General features: G+C 38.7%; 1 protein-coding gene and 1 pseudogene across 1 annotated transcript in view; one reads left to right on the forward strand and one right to left on the reverse strand.

The window, feature by feature from the left end:
• LOC110162507 (guanine nucleotide-binding protein G(q) subunit alpha) overlaps positions 1 to 5,033 on the forward strand; it is a 49,983-nt gene extending 44,950 nt beyond the window's left edge. The window contains exon 7 of the mRNA XM_020927408.2: positions 841 to 5,033. Coding sequence (XP_020783067.1) covers positions 841 to 1,031 — 191 coding nt within the window. The 3' untranslated portion in view covers positions 1,032 to 5,033. The remainder of the gene's footprint in view (positions 1 to 840) is intronic.
• Positions 5,034 to 9,841: 4,808 nt separating this feature from the next.
• On the reverse strand, positions 9,842 to 21,124 carry LOC110158789 (GTPase IMAP family member 8-like; annotated as a pseudogene).
• Between the last annotated feature and the right edge of the window lie 62 nt (positions 21,125 to 21,186).

Consider the following 21,186-nt stretch of genomic DNA (forward strand, 5'->3'; position numbering starts at 1 on the left):
GCGCTAATAATAAATTATTACTACAGTAGGGTGACCAGATGTCCATATTTACTCGGGACAGTCCCAGTTTTGAGCCGTGTGTTCCCTGTCCCAGCAGATTTGTCCAAAACCAGTGTTTTGTCCCAGTTTTATACAAGAAATGTCCCAGGTATCACTACTTTTGACAAATTTGATCCCTGACAACTGTAAAAAGAGGCATAAATTGACATTTACTTTAGTAAAATACAGACAAGTAGCCTTAAAAATGATCAAAACACCAAGAAAATGTGACTATACTGACTCACATTTTAGTCATGAATGGGCCAAGAGCAGAACAATGTCCCTTAATTACGCACTTGTTTGACAATTTTATTATTACCAAGTGTCCCAGTTTCTGAAGATAAGATAAGATATGCCTTTATTAGTCCCACAGTGGGGAAATTCCAGTGTTGCAACACGCAATTCTAGAACAGCAGGAAAAAGGTAGCATGCAATAAAACAGATGTGGTCACCCTTTACTACAGGTACTATCACACCAAACCAACTACTAATTGCAAAACCATGAAAACCTTCTCGAAGTTTTTTCCTCAACAGGCCAAAACAGATGAGCATTTGAGGATCGGGGGTCAAATGTAATGACAGTTTGCGCATAAAAATATTCTTCTGCAAGGAAATGTGTATTAAATTGACTTTAAATATTAGGAAATAGACAGGATTGGCCTCCTTCTCGTCTTTTTAATACAAAGTTGAATCAAAATAGATTCTTCAGAGACCCCTCGCAGGCCAAATTAGACTCCCTGAAGCTCCAAGTTTATTTATTTTTTGCTCACCTCTGTTCTAAACCGTTCTGTCTCCGTGCAGGCCCTCAGCGAGACGCCCAGGCTGCGCGGGAGTTCATCCTGAAGATGTTTGTGGACCTAAACCCGGACAGTGACAAAATCATCTACTCCCACTTCACCTGCGCCACCGACACCGAGAACATCCGCTTCGTGTTCGCCGCCGTCAAAGACACCATCCTGCAGCTCAACCTCAAGGAGTACAACCTGGTCTAGACTCACGCACACGCTCCAAACCAAGTCGCAAACCCAGTCAAATGGTCCGCCAGTGTTCATTCATTTGCCATTTGTTGATCTGAGGAGTTAGTGAAAGCGTTGGGGAGGTTTAAACACGCAGGTCCGACCCTCTCTTTTGGGGTTTTCGAAGTTACGTTTCGGGTTAATTTCACCTGTGCACCCGAGGGACCCAAGAGCGGAACGTCTGGCTCCTCCCCCCTCTTTTTTATAAGTCCTTCCTGTGTACCAACTCCCCCCTAATGGACTGATTGGAAAGTCGATAATTACTAGGCATAAACTGTGATTTTTAAATTATTTCTTAATGATTTCTTCTTGATTAATTCATTGATTGATTTCTGAACTTTGGTACATCTGTTTCGTGGCGCCTCGAAGCACACGGCTGAGGCGAGACTAGTTTAGGAGTAAGAGTCCAACACTAAAACTAGTGCTAACTGCTAACTGCTAACTGACTGAAAGGCAGTGTTTATTTATGAACAGTGGTGTACAATTGTTTAACTGTGCCACATATTGCTTTTTATTCTGGTAGTATGTATATTTATTGCCAATGCCAAAATGTCAGACTCCACTTTTGCGCTGTTTACTACTTTTAAAAGTATTTACGAGAAACATGCAGGGCTAGTCGACCGCAAAGAGCGATTTTTATGTTCGACTTGAAGGGACTATCCACGCGAGCTACAATTTTTTTAAGTATTTGCGAAAAAGTATTCTATTTTATTCAACCAATCAGTCGTGAACATTGCGTAGCCCCTCCCATCCTTTTTCCGAACACTACACTTAAAGATGCACCATGGAACTTTTCTAGCAGAGGCGGAGAAGTTAGAGCTTTGTTTTTGTCCTTAAAAACTGTATTGAAAAACATGGATTCTCACTGGTAGCGTGGTCACCTCTCCACAGATCTGACAAGTAACCAAGCACCGTGTTTTCTAGACTATAAGTCGCTCCGGAGTAAAAGTCGCACCAGCCAAAAAATTTATAAGGAAGAAGAAAAAAACATATATAAGTCGCATTTTGGGGGGAAATTTATTTTATGAAATCAGAGACCAGGAACCCACATTTCATCTGGAAAGTCAAGTTATCGTAATAGTGATAACAGAATAGAGAATAACAGGCTGAACAGGCGTCTGGTATGTTAATGCAACCAACCAAACTCTCCATCTCACTCCAAATCACTAAATCTGTTGAATTCTTCATCCTCGGTGTCACTTCCGCAGCCACATCTATCTTTTAGCTTGCAATTAGCTTTTTTTGTTTTCTTCATTGCAGTTCGAGTATCCTCCGCTTTTCACCAGTCCCTCACATGTTTCTCGCTCACTCCAAACTTTCTTTCTGCTGCTCGATTACCGTTTTCGGCTGCAGATTTCACTACTTGCAGCTTGTAATTTGCAGAATATGATGTAACAGTTTATCGCCGTGTGATAAAATAAGTTATGATGCTAAATGAACATTAGTGAGTGGAATATGTCTTGACCCGTATGAGTTAAATGCAGGTGAGTGCGTAAATGACGAGAAGAAATGCCTCAAACTTCAGTATTCAGACATCCACTCACACCTGATCGATACACCTATCCCCGCCTCCGAGAGAGTCTGAAATCTGCTGAAATCCTCCAAGACACTGACATGATACAGGCAGGACAGCGGCTCTTTCTGCAGGAGACATGCGCAGTAGAGCGAAAAGTGACAGTGGTACAAGAGGAATAGGAGCAGCAGATACTGACACACAAGACTAGAGCGCCCTCTCGTGGCTGTCAGGGTGGAAAAAACAAACATGTGACATTATATATTTGAATATATAAGTCGCACCTGAGTATAAGTCACAGGAAACACCCAAGCCATGAAAAGTGCTTCTTATAGTCCAAAAATACGGTATTAAGGTTGGGGTTAAGTTTAATTCCATTCTGAGTAGTGTTCTGAATATCGCAGCACTAAAATCTCAGACTCAGTTTTGAAACTTAGGCAACAGAATGTGATTTTTAACAATAAACGGTAGTACTTTCTTTTGTATTACCATGTGGTCTTATATCTGTGTGATTCCTCAGACCAGTACATGTCCATGGACCAATATGAAACCCACCTGGACGACTTTTTAATCTTGTTCTAAACTTAAGTTCATTTTAAATCGATTCAGGAAAGGTTCATTTCTGTGAATGCGACGTTTTTAGTATCAACACCTGCTCAAATGAATATCTAGTTTCAATACCTGATTTTAGATCCTTTTGACAGCGATAATACTGAGGCAAAGCAGGTGGCGTACCCTTCCCGAGAAAAGTTCCACGGTGCATCTTCAACGATTGTGACTAATTTGTACTTAATCAAAATGAGTTGTTTCAGTTTGTACCAAAGTAAGTCAATGATTTAAAACGGTTCACATTGGCGACACATAGTTTGAACACAAAAAGCCTGTAATTTACATTTAACTGAGGCATAGTGCAATTCTGAATGCTATAACCATTGTACATACATCTCTATATATGGCAGCATCTTGTTGGCTTTGTAATCATAACTTTTTTGGCAGATTTGAATGTGCGGTATTGAAAACTATGTATCTGTGTAATTGTACTGTATGTCTAACAGCTAATTCATTTTTGAGAGACGAAAATGTTATTGTTTTATTTTCCTTTTTTAAGAGGAGAATGTACATTTTGTGTAATAATTTTTGTTTTTTTTCAAATTTTTATTTCATAGCAAAAAGGAACAGCTTCAGAAACGCGAAATGACAAATTCTAATCTTAACCACGTTGAAGTATGCCAGTATAGTATCCTGTTTTGTTCAATCGATTTTTATATGAAAGTAATCATTACAAAGTGAATCCAATGGACAGGGCTCTTGTAGTGTTGTAGTTGTAAAGACATTGTTTTTTATTACACGGTTTATTAATGCTTTGCTGGAGCACTGCACATTTTTGTACCTGCCCCACACGCCGCCATTTTAGACCAGTCTGAACTCATCTGTGCCACAAAGAAAACCCCAAAGTGCAGTTGTGACAAGTTCGAAACAGATGAGCCAATGAGGGGAGGCCTACACTGCAAACAAGAATATTCTAGATTGGTTCAAATGACCTGAAATCTGCATTATAATTCACATTTCTTCTGGTTTAATCCTGATGAAGACTTCTCAAGGTGTTGTCCTAGTCCTGGTTTAGTTTTGAGTTCTGGTTTAGTCCAGGTTCTGGGTCTAGTCTAAACTTGTGGTGGTTTGATCCTGGTCTAGTCCAGTTTTAGACCCAGTTTAGTCTCAGTTAGTGGTTTGGTCCTGGTTCAAATCTCAGTTTAATCTAAATTTTGAGAATCCTAAATCCCAAAAAGTTGAATTGACGGTGGAAAAAAACTCACAAAATAAGATTATACTGATATGGTGCAACATAAAACAAGGAATAATTATAGTAATATTTTTAAATGGTTTGGTCCTGGTTTAGTTCTGGGTCTAGTTCCTGTTTTGATGTGGTGCATGTGCAAGTGTGATGCACCCTTAATTTCAGCAGTTTTCAGTTTAATTTATTTTTGGACCTGGAATATTTGACTTATTTCGATGCTTACTTAAATACATACATTAAATACATTATTTACAGTCACATTTTTTACTAACAAGAAGATGGAAAATTCTCACATTTAGGCCTCAGTCGTTTCAGTATTTCTACAGTTTGAGGTGACGATAACCCTAAAACATAAAAATATAAATATATAAAAAGTCGACAGGTTAAAAATTCCACGTCCAAACTACTCAAATCGTTCTGAGACATTTTGAACCAAGGCTCGATATTCCTTTTTTTTGCAGTGTACGGCTCCCCAGAAGGGACAAGTCTCATGTCGACCACAAATGTCCAAACGAAATGAAAACCAAATGTGTTCGCTTTAGCCTAGCGTCATAACCCTCTGGTCTGTTTTCCCTTTCTTCTGTGATTCAATCGATTCAAAAATAAAAGAGTATTTTATTTCACTTGACAAAGAAATAGTGACTTTAAATAAATGCATCATGTCGTCTTTCTCAATGTCATTTTTCATGTTGACTCAAATACTGAAATAATGAACTACGTCAAATTACGCTTTATTTACATTATATATTTTAATTCAAAACATCACACAGATTTCATAATAAATTAATCAATATAATTACAATAAAGGGTTTAAAGTTTTCTGTTGGGTGCCATTTTGAGGACTTTTGACCATTTAAAACACTTTTTAAAGATGTGAGTTTTACCGTCGTGAAAAGGTGAAAAACTAAACTAAATCATTTTAAACTGTTTGCCGTAGTCCAAAGTTATTCCTCACTTTCCTGACACATTCCTATCGTCCAGGTCGTTTTTAGACTTGGAATAGTTTCCTGTTTTTATATGGAAGATAATTTGTTCCATCAGATTTTGAATTTTAAACACCACTGAATTTCTCACTTTGAATTTAAAAAAAAAGAAAAAAAAAAAGAATTTAATTATTTTTATTCTGAATTTGGGTTGCTGAAATCTTAAGTATACTTTTTCCAATATATTTCAAATAAATTCAAAATTTAAAAAAATCACCTTTTAAACATCCAGCACAGATATTTTCAAGCCCTCAAATTCAAAAGTTAAAATTCAGAGTGTTACTGTCTTGGCATTTTGGGTCTTTCCTGCGAATTTTTTTCACTCCGAATTTTACACTCCGAATTTTGACTGTTGAATTTGAGGACTTGAAAATATTTGTGTTGAATATTTAAGGTGATTTTTTTTTTTAACACTTTGGAAAATGTACACTTAACATTTCAGCAACTAAAATTCAGAATAAAAAATAATTCAAACAATTTTTTTCAGAGTTAAAACATTCAATTCAACGGCATTTAAAATTCTAAATCTTCAAAATGATCTTCCATATTTTTAACTTAAAGTCTAAAACTACAGGTTTGGTTAATTTGTTGATTTCCTATCTGCACATTCGATATTGAAGGAACTGCACATAAGAAGTTTAATTTATATTTCATAAAACTGACCTATTTTTGTCTCCAGATACGGAGGTAAATATGTTCAAATCAACTACAGGTACAAAAACACTTCACTTATGTCACATTTTTATCTTAGAATTTGATATTTTGGCTCTCAAGATGATTATCTCATCAGAAAGCAGAGTGAGCCTCTCATTTGGGTTGCTGGTTCAATGCTGAAATCCAGTTGGTTCATAGGGTCCAGTCAAGTGGTAACGGAGGGAAACAAGGGCAGATTTTTTACATTCAAATGTCTCTTATTCAGAAACTAGAGGGACTATTGAAATAAGTAAAGTATCAGAATGTAGGAAAGAGTTACACTCCAACAGGGTCAAGTTAAACCTGTGATATTCTTTCAAGTTGTTGACAAAAAATTTAAAAACTCATGTCGGTAACGGAGGGAATGAAATATGCAGCACTTTTTGGGCAATAAATACAAACAGTGATAACTCTTGGTTCTCACTTACATATCCTTAACAAACTGGTTTGAATATTTGCTTCATATAGTTTTCTACCATATGGTACAAGATTAGGTTGAAAAACCTCTTACTTTTTGACTAATGAGATTTTGTATTAAGAAAGGTCATGGTAACGGAGGGAAAAGTAACAGAGGGAAAATTGTACAAACAAGTAGAAGGTGCAGGATTTTACATCATTTGTCAACTTTTTTCTTCCGAATACTTTAATATTACTTCAAAATGAAAGGAAACTATTTCTATAAAATATGTCAGTCCTTCCAAGCAAATTTTTATCATTTTAAATACATTAAAAAAAAGTACCTTCATCAACAGATCAAAGATTGAATAACACAAGATATGATGAAATACATCCGTTTATTTACATGATTTGCAGGTCTTTAAAATTTGGGAAATAATTTTTGTTCCATGTTTCATACATGGTCTGTTTAAAACATATGGAACTTTAGAACCAAAAATGGTACAGAAAAAAGGTAAACAGTTTCATAAACTAGAGTACATATGTATTTACTTTAATTTTTGGCCTTGCTGTTTACTTCTGCTTGACCGGGCCCCATACCTAAAATATCTCTCTGAATGGTCACTACCTGAACCCCAGCACCTGCACCAGTCATGAACTAGCGCTAGTGCAGCCTCTGCAGCTCAGGGAGGGAATTCTGGAGGGTCTGAGTTTTCACATGAGGCCTGTGCATAAACTGAGAATGAGACAAACTTGTACCTGTTTTAAATCGTGCTGCATACAGTTCCAGAAACTACATTCAATACAATACATCATACATAATACATTTATCTCAAGTTCTTTTGCCTTATTGAAAGTCTTTGTTACTTTTTTGAGTGTAATTTTAAACCCAAGATCATCAGTCATGTACATCTTTGTCTTACTGAATATTCTGTGCCTCTTAAATCCAGTGCTGATCTTTAAAACACGTGACCAAATCTCTCCTGCAGTTTGTTTTAGGGCTGTGGTGGGAGTCAGTTTCCTCTCAAACCCAAACTGTGTCACTATGGCGCCCTCTGGTGTTTGTGAAAGGTAGTATTCTGTATCAGGCACTTCTGTTGATTTAAGATGCCTTCACACAACACACACAAACCACATCTAAACTGGGACTAAACCTGGACTACAACAGGACCAAACCAAGTCATCAGGACGATAAACTGGGATTAAACTACACCAACCATGTGTTTAAATAAAGGACATAATTAGCTGCTATATTGAGGAAACACAAGATGTTCTCAGCTGTAGAATCTGGCAACCCAAAGTAAAAAGTTCATTTTGCTTTCTGGTTGGATAATTGGACTGAGAAATAACTTTTTACTTGTATTTTGTATTTACAGTTGCTCACAAATCACAATATAATATAATAACAAAGAGTCAAAAATGTAATACATTCTAAATAAGTAACAAAAAATTATAGCAAGAGACAGGTGTGACATAAGACATAATTATGTAAATGCAAATGTACAAGTCATAGTCAAAAATAAGTAATAAAATATAAAATCACAGCTTTATAAAGATTTGAATTAATTCCATGGGAATTAATAGGACTATGTTTATTTAAAGTTCAATTCTGGAGTTATTATGATCTTCTAAATACTTCAGGCAGTAAATCTGTGCTAAACCAGAGAAAGCAAACACATTTTTATTTACTTATTTTTTCAGTAATTTCACATGAATAGATTCATAAGAAATGAAAGACAAAGATATTTTCTTATAACATTACCACAGAGGCTTCGTCCTGATCACAGTAACATTAACACATTTACCACTACATCTGCCCCTCATCATCCACATCGGCCGCAACAACCAGTCAGCTGAACCTTGTTCACAATATCAATAAAACATTTTTGTTTGAATATCATAACTGTCTTCTCAGCACCAAATCATTGTGCAGGAGCCATATAAGATGGATAATCCTCTAAATACTAAAATATGATCAATTGAGGAACCACAATGACACATAGGAGGAAGGTGAGCACATATAAACACATACATACATATATACATACATACATCAAATTTACATACATACATAATTAAAATTTAAGATAAAAGCTCAATATGTCCAGTGCTTTAAGGTATAATAATACATCATAATCATAAGAGACACAATAAGAGTGGCTCTGGGTCATTAACTCAAAATACAAAGACACAGTGTTCTCATCTTAGACAATATTTTTTATAAAATCACACAGTAAGATTGGTTCACTTCCTCTACTAACTCACTTATTTCTTTTTCATGTTGTTTTTGTATAGTTTCTTTCTCTTCTTCCTGCTCTTTTTGTTTTGCTTTTTTCTCCTCCTCATTTGTAGCTTTGTTTATTTCTTCTTCATGTTTTGTGACAAGTTCATTTATTCCTTTTTCATGTTTTGAAATTAAAAGGTTCATTTTAATCAACTTATCTGGTCTTGTCCAAAGTCGTTTTACTAAAACACTTATTTCTTTTTGATACTGAGAAGCTTGTTTTTCTTTGAACTCATTGTGCTCTTCAGCTTGGCTTCTGGCCTCGTCTTCATATTTCCTCTTCAGATCATCCACTTGTTTTTGATGTTCCTCCTCTAACTCTTTTCTCTTCATTTCCTCTTGTTCTAGTTTTTGCTCATCTTCTTTGAGTCTTTCATTCAAGTTTTTTATTTTCTGTTCCATCTCTTTTTGTCTGTTGTCCTCTTCTCGTTTTCTTTCATCTTCTTGTTTTCGTTTCTCCCACCATTCTTTCCTTTCTCTTTCCCACTTTCTCTCTCTCCTGCTCCATCTGTCTACTGTTTCTCTTCTAGTTGTATTTCAAACATTTCTTTACTTTGCTCTTCGGATTTGACTTTTTCTACCAGTTCTTTGTGTTTCTGTTCCCATTCCTGGTGCTGTTTTTCCTCTTGTTCCTTCCTCTGTCTCTCCTCCTCTTCTCTCTTTTTTTGTTCTCTTTCGCGCTCATATTCTACTTCTTGAATCTTCATTTCCTTTTTATTTAGTTCTTTTTCTTTCTGTTGTTTTTCATCTTCAATTTGTCTAATTTCTTTTTGTAATCTGTTTTCCAGCTGTCGTCTTTCTTCATCTTCTTGTTTTCGTTTCTCCCACCATTCTTTCCTTTCTCTTTCGCGCTGTTCTCTCTCCTGTTCCATCTGTCTCCTGTTTTCTTCTAGTTTTATTTCAAACATTTCTTTAGATAGCTCTTGGGATTTGACTTTTTCTTCCAGTTCTTTGTGTTTCCGTTCCCATTCTTGCCTCTGTTTTTCTTCTTGTTCCTTCCTCTGTCTCTCCTCCTCCTCTCTTTTTTTTTGTTCTCTTTTGCGCTCATATTCTACTTCTTGAATCTTCATTTCCTTTTTATTTAGTTCTTTTTCTTTCTGTTGTTTTTCATCTTCAATTTGTCTAATTTCTTTTTGTAATCTGTTTCTCCAGCTGTCGTCTTTCTTCATCTTCTTGTTTTCGTTTCTCCCACCATTCTTTTCTTTCTCTTTCCCACTGTTCTCTCTCCTGTTCCATCAGTTTCCTGTTCTCTTCTAGTTTAGTTCCAAACATTTCTTTAGATTGCTCTGCGGATTTTACTTTTTCTTCCAGTTCTTTGTGTTTCCGTTCCCATTCCTGATGCTGTTTTTCTTCTTGTTCCTTCCTCTGTCTCTCCACCTCTTCTCTCTTTTTTTGTTCTCTTTCCGCTTCTTCAATCTTCATTTCCTTCTTTTTTAGTTCTTCTTCTTTTTGCTCTTTTTCATTTTGAATTTGTCTCATTTCTTTTTGTAATTTTTTCTCCTGTTGCCATCTTTCTTCATCTTCTTGTTTTCGTTTCTCCCACCATTTGTTCCTTTCTCTTTCCCACTGCCTTCTCTCCTGTTCCATCTGTCTCCTGCTCTCCTGTAGTTTTACTTCAAACTCTTCTTGCTCTAATCGGATGTTTTGCTCTAGAGTTTTTCTTTTTTCTTCCCATTCCAGACGTTGCAGTCTCTCTTCTTTCTTTCTCTTTGCCTCTTCTTCTTTTTCTCTCTTTTCCTGTTGTTTCTCTTTCTGTTGTTGTTCTTTTTCAAATTCCTCCCTTTGTTTGTCCATTTTTTGTTTAATTTCTTCCATTTCCTGTTGGTATTTTCTCTCCATCTCCTCCCTCTCTTTCTTCATCTCCTCTTCTTTTTCTTGCATAATTTTGATCATTTCTTTTTTGATGGCTGCATCAGCCTCTTTGAGCATGTCGTTGGTGTAACAGCCTCCACCGTTTTCCTTCACCATCTCATCCATCTTCTGCAGCAGCTCCACGACCTGAGTGCGATTCTCTCTATCATGGTTATCAAACACATGGTACCTGTTCCCACACTTAGAGATCAGTTCCTTAAACGAACTTTCAGAACACTTTTCTATGTAATCTTCAAATGACAGTTTAGCATTGACCAGCTGATCTCCATGTGTAAAAAGAATAATAGTAAACTTTTGTGCCTCTTTTCCAAACGCTTCTTTGATGAGTTTTAGTGTTTCTTTCTCTTCTTTTGTCAGTCGTCCAATTTGTAAAACCAACAGAAAAACATGTGGTCCAGGAGCTAAAAGACTGATGCATCTCAATATTTCATCATGTGACATGGTTGTGTCAAAGAGTCCTGGAGTGTCCACCACAGCCACAGAGCGTCCGTCTACTGTACTGTTTTCCCTTTTACAAACTTTAGTGACAGATTTTGGACTGGCCATAGCTGAGAACGCTTTTCTTCCCAAGATGGTGTTTCCTGAGGAACTCTTTCCATTTCCTGTCTTTCCAATCAGAACGATCTTCAGACAATCAGGACTCAGACTATCACCATCTAAAAAATAATAAAAACATGTAAGAAATGTAATGTGCTTAAATATAAGGTACAAGTCTAACAGAGCCAAGTTATGGGCCTGTTGGGCAGGTTAAATTTTAATGTTAAACACCATGTTGGGCCCTTTTCATGTTGCTGTCTGGCTTGTTCGGGTTCTCTGAAAAGTGCACATCCTCTCTTCACCCTCCATTTATTCTCTATGAGGAGTTGTGCTAAAATAAAATCAATATTTAAATATCAATCAGCAGACAGTTAGTTCCAGACAGATAATCACATACAGCATGTTAAGACCTTTATTACAATGTAAGCACTTCACTGGAGAAACTGTCTCAATGTTTGTGTTCATAAAAGTAGGATTACTGTGCTGGATGATATTTACATGCTGATTTATTTTAGAGGGACACAGTTAACTCCTCATAAAGAATGAAAAGAGCGGAAAGTACAGAGCCACGCAAGAACAAGTCATGAAAAACAGCATGAAAAAGGGACTATTAGAGAGAAGAGCCTCTGACCTCACCATTCTCATGGCACTAAGCGCCACCCATTGGCAAGAGGGTGTCATTACACATTTCTGTGTGTCCCACATAACAAAACTTACGACTGAGTGTGCAAAAATAATGCAATGTAAAATTTTAAAATGCACTTCATAAACATGGTATTTAGTGGTATCAATTATTAACAACCATACTCACATCTGTTCATTTTAATTTTCATGTCCTCAATTTCTTTGTGTTGAGCTGAAATCTTCTCTATTTGAGCTTGCACAAGTGTCTCTGTGGTTGTAGCTGTAAGTTTCATTCTTGGTCTTCAATGTGTTTAAATAATCCAGCAGCTGAGGGACCTGCTGTTGGTCTCTGGGGTTGAATATAAAATATCCTCCTCCACAGCTCTGACACAGCTCCTGGATGTCTCTGTCTCCTTCAACAAACTGAAGCACAGCTGGAGCAGTGGGCTCTGAATGAATGAACAGAATCATAGTGAAGAGACGAACTTGAGGGCTGAGTGTGTCCTGGATGGTCTTCAGCTCAGCCTTGTCTTCATCAGTGAGAGGAGCCAACGGTAGAACCAGGATGAAGACGTGGACGCCCTCAGGAGCACAGAGGGAGATGCAGTGGAGGCACTGCTGCATCACTGTCTCCAGAGGTTTTCCAGACAGAGCCGGCAGCTCCACCAGAGACACACGACGCCCACAGACCTCTCCCTCACGTTTAACACACTGCCCTGGGGTCCTCGCTGCAGGGAGCTGTGCTCGCCCTAAAATGGACTCAGCTGCTGAGGTCTTCTCTGCTCCAGTCTTCCCAAAAAGAACCAGGTTCAGAGAGGGTTTCTGCTCGTCAGTGAGGGTAAGGAAGGATATGTTGTTTTGATCTACAATGTTCTTGGGGAATCAGTCAAGAGTTTGTGGTTTTCATCAAACATGTTGTAGAATCTTCCACCACAATCACTAATGAGCTTTGAAATACTGGGGGTGATCTGGTCTCTGTGTGTGAGAACCACCATGGAGTGTTTAAAGGCACCTGGACCAAACAGACTCAGGATGAAGGTCAGAGTTTCCCTGTCGTTTTCAGTGAAGTCTGAAGGATTCACCAGCAGCAGCAGGACGTTGGGTCCAGGAGAACACTGAGACACACATTTCTTCATCTGTTCTCTCACAGTCTCCTCGGGCAGACTGAACAGGTCTGGGGTCTTGACTAACACTGTTTTTTCTCTGTTGAGCTTCTGGTGCATAAAATTCAACATTTTTGTTTTTTTGTCATCACTTTTTCCAAACAAAACAATCCTGAGAGCCGAGTCTGGGAAAATCAAATTAGACATAAATGCTGAGGGAAACAGTTTTACAAAAGTATCTTTTTGTCCACAATATTAAGATGATGCAGCTGTGGTGCAATGCTAAGATTTACTTACCAGAATGCCACATAATCTTTGTCAGTTTGTTAAATCCTGCAAAAAAAATAATTATTTACTCATGAGAAACACATAAAGGTTATAAATCAGCTGTCAGTGCGGTTACCTTTTTCAACTGCAGGAAGTATGTCGCCTTCTCTTTCTTTTGTTTGATGATGAGCTGCTGGAGCAGCATCCACAAATATATCAAGGTTAACATGTTTTTCATTGTTCTCTTTAAGTATTTGAACTATTTTAGTCAAAAGTTCTTTGTGTACTTCAGAGGTCATATGTGATTCAAGGCTCTTCACCCACTGATATCTGCATTTGCACTTTTTAATCAGATCTTTCAGAGGGGGGGATTTCACATATTCCTCCATTACGCTTGTCTCTTTTGTTGCTGTCAGCAGAACCAGTGAATGTTGGAAGCTCTCCTCACTGAAGCTCCACAGGACTGACTGTAGTCTGATGTTGTGTTGCTCAGTGAAGTCTTCAGGCTGTAGAACCAGCAGGAACACATGAGGACCAGGGTCACAGGCGTCTGCTATGTCTCTGACTAACTCTGACTGTGCCTCTGCAGTGAGGTCAGGCTGGAGCAGGTCTGGACAGTTGATCACTGAGATCTTCTTGTTTTGAAGTTCTCCTGTTTGTCTGACAGGGCTTTCAGGTCCCTTTACTGCATCAAACACAGACTCATTCAGTAACAGGTTTCCCACAGAGCTCCTCTGACTCCAGCTGCTCCCAAGAATCACCACCCTCAGCTCAGACACTGGAAATACACAAGAAACAAAATATAATTTAGAAAAAGGTTTCACAGTTAAAATGTGCTACTAATGCAAAGCCTGTGTGGTGATATAATTACTCTTTTTCTTTTTAACAGTACTAATTATGAAACATGTCCTTTCTGATGACAACAATTTGGGTCAGAATCTGGGATGAACAGCAAAAGTCAATGATGAGTTCAGAAAAAAAAACTAAAACTTAGAAACTAAATGTACGTCAATTAGAAAACAAAAACCAAACAAAGAATGAAGGTTGACTATTGATGATTTTCAGATTTTACACCAGTAAATCTGGCAAATACACTGTAAGAGCAGAAGAAACACAGAAATACAGTGTGTAAGTGCTAAATGCCATGCTCTTAAAGTCATCTTACAGAAGTATGTAATTATATGTAATATTATTATAATATTATATTATTACATATTATTATTGTAATTACACATCAATGATTCATGTTTTTATCACAAAATCTAATTAACATTCACTTGGGTTACACAAAATATTACAATTGTGTTCATGTAATGTTCATGTAATGACATGACTAGAAATTAATTAATGTAAATGTAAACGTATTCATTCACATGTTATATATATATATATATACACGGATACTTACCCGTCACACTTAATTTATATAATTTATCAACAAAGGCCACAGATATCAAGTTCTTAAGTGTTATGGTTATTCAAATTACTTTGCAAGTGTGACAATGACAATGAAATGTTATGAAAAAATGACAATGTTGTGAAAAGGAAAAGCAGAGAATAAAATGGAATGTTTTTTTGTTTTTTTTCATCATCACTGAGTGTTAAACTGGAATAAAATTTGACTTAATTATACATTTTGCAGCAGTTTATTTGTTACTAATTTATTCTTATTTGTTTGTCCAATATGAGATTTTCCTGGTATTTGGTGTGACCATGTATCACATGGTGCGACTAATAACAGCAGTAATTTTCTTAAAATAAAAATATAGTATTTCAATTCTATGGCTGGAATTTTAATAGCTGACAAAGTATACTTGTGTGAATGGTATTCTTCATGCATTTTTCTTCATTTTATGCATTTTACAGAGAAAAGTAGTATGTTACTTAAACACAAGCAGGTGACTGTCATATTGGACATCAAAAGAAAATATCAATATGTTTCAGAAATCAAATGAAATGCCAACAGTTTGTTTCTATACACTTCATATTACTCAGAACTTACATTAATATGCCATCCATGTTTTAGAAAATAAAACCATAAGGTTATTCTCGGTCGCACCATGTGTAGGTCGTTGTAGCCAATTCATACCCTACTACTACTTCAACTACTACTTCAATTATTACTTCAACTATATGAGCTACTACTAGTACTACTTCAAATACTAATAGTACTACTTCCTACTTCCTGCTTCTGAAGAGTGCGGACGCTATCCTTGCTTGCTCCTGCTGTTTTTGCTTTTTAATCAGTTTAAATCCTCCTACAATAGATAATGTGTCTATTTTTGATTTCCTTTTAAGTAAATTAATACTTTTAAACATTTTTACATTTTTTAACAAATCATCTGATGAGCCAACATGTCGGGGAGAAGAAACCAAGGGAATTCTATCTGTGAGCGCTGTCGGAACCAGCAACAAGAAATTTATGAGCTACAAGCACGGATATTTGCTTTAGAAACTGAAAAAGGACTTCATCAGACGCTACCAGTGACTTCCAGTGGTGAGCAACCTACAGTTACTTCTAGAGAAGAGGGTGAAAATTCTTTCAACTTAAACCTGAGTGATACTGTGTCTTTTCCAAAACTTGGTACAGACCAAAATGCTAAGCACAGAAGAATCCTAACATGCTGCTACCCGACCTACACTGTTTCTGAGATAACAAAACTCCTGCCAAAAGTTTTGTCAACACACCAAGGGGTTAAACAGCTGATTGTGCATGTGGGTGCAGTGGACATCAGAATGGAACAGAGTGAAGTCTTGAAAAGGGATTTCACTAAATTATTGGAGGAGCTTAATAAAGTGGAGGTTAAGACATTTATCAGTGGACCTCTTCCCAACATAGACCTAAGGAACAGGAACAAATTTACCCGACTGTTTCAGCTGAACACGTGGCTGCTGAATGTGTGCACGGCCAGAGGATTGCACTACATTGAGAACTTTGATCTTTTTTGGAAACGAAAGGACCTGTTTGAGGGAAATGGCCCACACCTAAGCAGAGGTGGAGTGAGAGTGTTGACGGAAAACCTCCTCCACGCTCTGAGGCACCGGCCTGGACAGGGTCCTGTGCATCCAGTGAGAGAAAAGAGAAATGGGAGAAGCATCCCCACTGCACCAAACAGAGAACCAGCCAACGAGTCAGCACCATTGACAGCACCACCACTGCCACAACCGCAACGACTTCCCCCTCCCCCAGACAACAACTCAGCAGCATCACCACCTCCCCCTCCCCCAGAGAACAAGTCAGCAGAACCACCTCCCCTCCCCAGAGAACAAGTCAGCAGAACCACCTTCCCCTCCCCCAGAGAACAAGTCAGCAGAACCACCTCCCCCTCCCCAGAGAACAAGTCAGCAGAACCACCTCCCCTCCCCCAGAGAACAAGTCAGCAGAACCATCTCCCCCTCCCCAGAAACAAGTCAGCAGAACCACCTCCCACTCCCACAGAGAACAAGTCAGCAGAACCATCTCCCCCTCCCCAGAGAACAAGTCAGCAGAACCACCTCCCCCTCCCCCAGAGAACAAGTCAGCAGAACCATCTCCCCCTCCCCCAGAACAAGTCAGCAGCACCACCTCCCCCAGAGAATGAGTCAGCAACACCACCACCACCTCCCCCAGCGCCACCAGCACACCCATCACCTCCGCTGCCCACAGACCAGCCTGGAGTCCCCTTTGCTACATCTACTCCATCAACGGACTCTTCACTCTCCTTCTCCTCCCCACCTTCACCCATGGCACTGCCCAACCATCTAGAAAGCCTCATCAGATCGGGAATCAAGATGGTTCCTCTTACACCTAACATAGCACGGTCAAGGGTTCTGACATCAACTATGTTGAACTCTCCCCCATACAAAACTGTGCCTGTTTCACCACCAGAGACTCTCTCAGCTCTCCCCTCACCCAAACCTCCCCCTACTCCACCTCCTCGGTCCTTACCTGGTCCCTCACCCAAACCTCCCCGTATTCCACCTCCTCGGCCACCTCCTCGGCCCTCACCTGGTCCCTCACCTGGTCACTCACCCAAACTCTCCCCTGCTCGCCCTCCCCCGCCTTTCCCCAGAGCTGTTATCACCAAGAGCTGGACGCACAGGGCCTCTGCTGTCCCAGGACATACAGTCATGATAAAGGTAATATCAGGCTGGGGCCCTGCGATGGAGCTATAGCTCCAGTTACAACACGTAGACGGATTAAAAGAAGGACAGTTAGACTGTCTAATCAGAGAAATTTAGTTCACATTCCCTGTAAGAAGATAACATCCAGTCCTACTGAAACTAATCAGAAACTTGCTGTGCTCAATGTCAGATCTTTATGTAACAAATCATTTCTAATTCATGATTTTATTTCTTCTTTTAATCTTGACTTTATGTTTTTAACTGAAACATGGCTTGACAAAAACACAGGTCATGCAGTGTTAGTGGAATCAACCCCTCCCAACTTCAAATTTGAATCTGAAACACGAGCAAATAAAAAGGGTGGAGGAGTGTGTGCATTTTTTAGAGATCATTTGGTTACACACAGGTTGTCATTTGGGGTGTTTTCATCATGTGAGTATGTTTCCTTCAAAATGGAGCTAAAACAATCACCGTCCATACTCTACATCGTCATATACAAACCTCCTCAGCACTGTCAATGTTTTATTGATGATTTTACTGAGATGCTTTCAGTTGTTTGCACAGACTTTGATGGTTTAGTCATTACAGGTGATTTTAATGTACATGTGGATAATGTGTGTGACAAAAATGCCAAAGAGCTTAGTGTTGTCCTTGAAACTTTTGGTCTGACTCAGCATGTCAGTGAGCCCACTCACAACAGAGGACACACTCTGGACCTGCTCATTACAAAGGGTGTAAATATTTCAAATGTCAATGTGGTTGATGTTGCTCTGTCTGATCATTTCTGTGTCTTCTTTGACCTGTCTGTTATTCCCAAACCACCGGCTGCTCCTACAGTTGTTCGAAGAAGACACATAAATGATCACACAGGTGCACTGTTCATGGAAATGATACATTTTGAAATTGCCTCATGTTCTAATGTTGATGATGTGTTGAACTCTGTGACTTTGAGTGTTTTGAATGTTCTGGATGCCATCGCCCCGATAAAGGTTAAAATGGTTAAAGAGGCAAAAAGCTCCGTGGAGGAATGATGACTCAGTCAGAGCACAGAAAAGGGAGTGCCGGAAGGCTGAGCGGAAATGGCGCAAGTCAAACCTCCAGGTTCATTATGAGATTTACAGAGGAACAATGCATATGTACAACTACACTTTGAGTAAAACAAGAGAGAAGTATTTTTCGGACATTATTGGTAATTGCAGTAACAACTCTCGTGTCCTGTTTGCAACAGTGAACAGATTAACAAACCCTCCAGCTCCACTGCCACTAGAACTAATTTCCACATCTAAATGTAATGAGTTTGCAGTTTTCTTTAATGACAAAGTTCAGGGCATCAAAAATGCCATCAATTCCACAACACAAATAACAAGCATGCAGCCACAGAGACACTTAGAGCTGAATCACTTTGCACCTGTAACTGACAAAACTGTTTTACAGATCGTTACCAGTGTGAGTTCATCTACTTGCTGCCTGGGCATGTTACCCACTAGATTTCTAAAGTCTGTCCTCAACAGTTTACTTTCACCACTCACTCACATAGTTAACATGTCACTTCAATCTGGAACATTCCCAAACGCGTTGAAAACTGCGGTCATTAAGCCTCTCCTAAAGAAGAGCAGTCTTGATGCCACAGTACTGAACAATTTCCGACCCATCTCAAATCTGCCGTTTTTTGGCAAAGTCCTTGAAAAAGCTGTTTACCAACAGCTTACGAACTTTCTCCAAATGAACAACTCCTTTGATGTTTTTCCAGTCAGGTTTTAGAGCCCACCACAGCACTGAGACTGCTCTTATCAAGGTGACAAATGACATCCGCCTGAACACTGATGCAGGCAAAGTCTCAGTCTTGATCCTGTTAGATCTGAGTGCTGCTTTTGACACTGTCGATCATGGGATCCTCTTACAGAGACTAGAGGACTGGGTGGGCATTTCTGGTACTGTACTAAACTGGTTCAAGTCCTATCTAGAAGACAGGAAGTATTTTGTTGAAATTGGAAACTGTGTCTCAGATCACATGGCCCTGACCTGTGGGGTGCCTCAGGGGTCAATCCTGGGCCCCCTGTTGTTCAATCTCTACATGCTGCCATTAGGCCAGTTAATAAGCAGCAATAACGTGTCCTACCACAATTATGCAGATGACACTCAGATCTACGTCTCTCTGGCAGCAGGAGACTATGGACCAGTGGAGTCACTTGGTCACTGCATCCAACAGATCAGTGTGTGGATGCAAAACTACTTTCTCCAGCTAAACTCTGACAAGACTGAAGTCATAGTGTTTGGTCCACAGAAACAAAGGGACAGTGTCAGCAGTCACCTCCAGTCTCTCTCTCTCTAAAACCTTCAAATCAGGCAAGAAATCTAGGGGTAATAATGGACTCAGACTTGAACTTTAACAGCTACATCAAATCAATAACATCTGCAGCCTTTTACCATCTAAAAAACATAGCGAAAATCAAAGGTTTACTGTCTAAATCAGACTTGGAGAAACTTATCCATGTGTTTGTCTCCAGTAGGTTAGATACTGTAATGGTCTGCTCACTGGTCTCTCCAAACGAGCTGTGAGACGCTGCAGAACATCCAGAACGCTGCAGCTCGGGTCCTTACTCGAACTAGGAAGTACGAGCACATAAGTCCTGTGCTCAGGTCTCTGCACTGGCTCCTGTGCCTCAGAGAATAGACTTTAAAACAGCTCTGCTTGTACAAGTCTCTCCACAGCCGAGCACCAAAGTCCATCTGTGACATGTTAGTGTCATATGAACCATCTCGCACTCTGAGGAGCTCAGGGACCGACCTCCTGCTGGTGCCCAGAGTCACGACTAAACAAGGGGAGTCAGCGTTTCAGGTTCATGCAGCTAAAACCTGGAACAGTCTGAACATGTGAGACAGACTCTTCTGTGACGCTGTTTAAATCCAGACTCAAAACATTTCTGTTTAACTGTGCAAATAACTGAAAGGTTTTCATTCCGCACTCTTCTCTCCAATTTATGGCTCTCTTTTTTAATTTTAATCTTCATGATTATTTATGTTTTGATTTGTTTTTATTGTGATTTTAATGTATTTCTTATTCTGTAAAGCACTTTGAATTACTTTGTGTACGAATTGTGCTATACAAATAAACTTGCCTTGCCTTGCCTTGCCTACTACAAATACTACTGCATCTTAATTCTGTCCGTATCAACTTTCACTGCCTTTTCCCTTTAGCTTATTTTCCATACTTTTTTTTTCTTGTCAAGTTATTTCACACTAGTGCTAAACAGGAAGTAGTTTTACACAATAAAAGTGAACCATTTGGAAAAAGGAAAAAGTTCATAAAGGAAAAGTTCACGTGTATTTTTTTATTTACTTACTGTCAGGTGGTAACAGTGGGAAACTTCTGCTACGCTTCAGTGGAAGTGGAACATCTGCAAATACAAAACAAAACAGAAGGTAGTTAGATGACCATTGAAATGAAAGCCACTCCACACGTGTTTATTTTCTCATCTTCAAATATTTGATCCCAGAATGAACAGCTCATTAAAACGTGTGTCAGTTTCAGAGTTTAGAATAAAATGAACTTGCCAGATCCAGCTGCCATGATGTCAGAAGGGAAAATCACATCTGGAGGAAAAAAGCATTATGAGCAAAACTTATAAACAGAAGACTTTTACTGTGGTATTTTAATCGTATTCACTAGAGGAGAAGAAAGCATTGAGGCCCTCCCATCTCTTGTCTTTGTTTAACGATCTCAGTTTAAGTGTTAATTAACCTAATAGCACTATCTGTATGGTAATAAGCGTCTCTGTGTTTATCTAAACCATAGATCTACTACTTTAATCCAGCTATTGCGTTTAGAAACTATAGTATAGATTTTTAGTTAATGAAAATAATACTCACCGTCCGAATGTCTTATTGCGCCATAATCTTAAAGCGAAAGTTTAAAAAAGATTTATCACTCACTGAGCATGTGCAGTAGATGAGAACAAA

The sequence above is a fragment of the Boleophthalmus pectinirostris genome, unplaced genomic scaffold (assembly GCF_026225935.1).
Source record: "Boleophthalmus pectinirostris isolate CB_2022bp ecotype Guang Dong unplaced genomic scaffold, ASM2622593v1 HiC_scaffold_4, whole genome shotgun sequence".
In the NCBI taxonomy this organism is placed as follows: Eukaryota; Metazoa; Chordata; class Actinopteri; order Gobiiformes; family Gobiidae; genus Boleophthalmus; species Boleophthalmus pectinirostris.